The sequence below is a fragment of the Blennius ocellaris genome (assembly GCF_963422515.1).
Source record: "Blennius ocellaris genome assembly, chromosome: 16".
Lineage (NCBI taxonomy): Eukaryota > Metazoa > Chordata > Actinopteri > Blenniiformes > Blenniidae > Blennius > Blennius ocellaris.
Window position 1 is genome coordinate 15,241,027 of NC_137665.1, and position 900 is coordinate 15,241,926.

Consider the following 900-nt stretch of genomic DNA (forward strand, 5'->3'; position numbering starts at 1 on the left):
GCTGACCTGTGGTCTGATGAAGTTAACTACAATAGTAGTTTAGCGTAAGACAGCAGTGTCGATACTTCAAAGTGTTGATTTGATGTGTGTGTGTGTTTTTTTTTTAGTTTTACACAGTGAACATGGACTACAGCAAACTGAAGAAGGAAGGTCCTGATTTCTAAAGATCTCACCTGCTGGACCAAAAGCACACAGATGAGCAGATCGTACAGACAGACCCCCCCCCCCTCCTGTTACAGCCACTCTGGGAATCTGAGGGACGCAGAGGCAAAAACCCGCACAAAGATTCATATTTAAGTTCTTCATCGCATCTCATTGGGCTTCTTGAAACTTTCCTTTCTTTCATTTTCAATGGTTGTCAATAAAGTCCAGGAGTCTTTTCTCCTCCATACAGAGAAAAGAAGTTGTGTTTGATTTACGTTTTCCCGTCTCACGTTTTCATTTGCCCCCTCACCCCGTCCCGCATGTTCCACATAGCTTTCGCCGCGTTTACAGCCCGTGTCATGCTCTGCTGTCTATATCTGCTCCACTCTCCCCTCATGTCACCTTTGTCCTGCTTCAACCCGGCTGCCGGTGAACCTTGGCCGCGGTCCAGCGTCGAGGGGACGTGGCCGAGCAGCTGCCCGCCGCGGTGCGGCGCGGCTCCAGCAGGTGTCGGAAACGTGGACGGGTTCCGCGGCGGTTCTTCCCGCAGAATGCCATCGCTCTCAGCCAGATGAGTTTGTAAATGTCAACAGGTCGCGCTGTTCCATCTGCGGCTCGGAGAAATGCGACAAGGATGAGCAGCCAGCGCAGCGCACAAAATGTCAAGGAGACCTTCATATTTGAATAGGCGCCCACGTCTCCGTCGTCACACAGACACGCGGGGACTCTTCACACTTCACCTCGGGGGAAATGGAA

General features: G+C 51.4%; 1 protein-coding gene across 1 annotated transcript in view; it reads left to right on the top strand.

Annotated features, from left to right (window-relative positions):
• The window catches only part of ndufa4a (NDUFA4 mitochondrial complex associated a), a 2,436-nt gene extending 2,039 nt beyond the window's left edge, over window positions 1-397 (top strand). The window contains exon 4 of the mRNA XM_080511736.1: window positions 108-397. Coding sequence (XP_080367862.1) covers window positions 108-164 — 57 coding nt within the window. The 3' untranslated portion in view covers window positions 165-397. The remainder of the gene's footprint in view (window positions 1-107) is intronic.
• The last annotated feature ends 503 nt before the right edge of the window (window positions 398-900 follow it).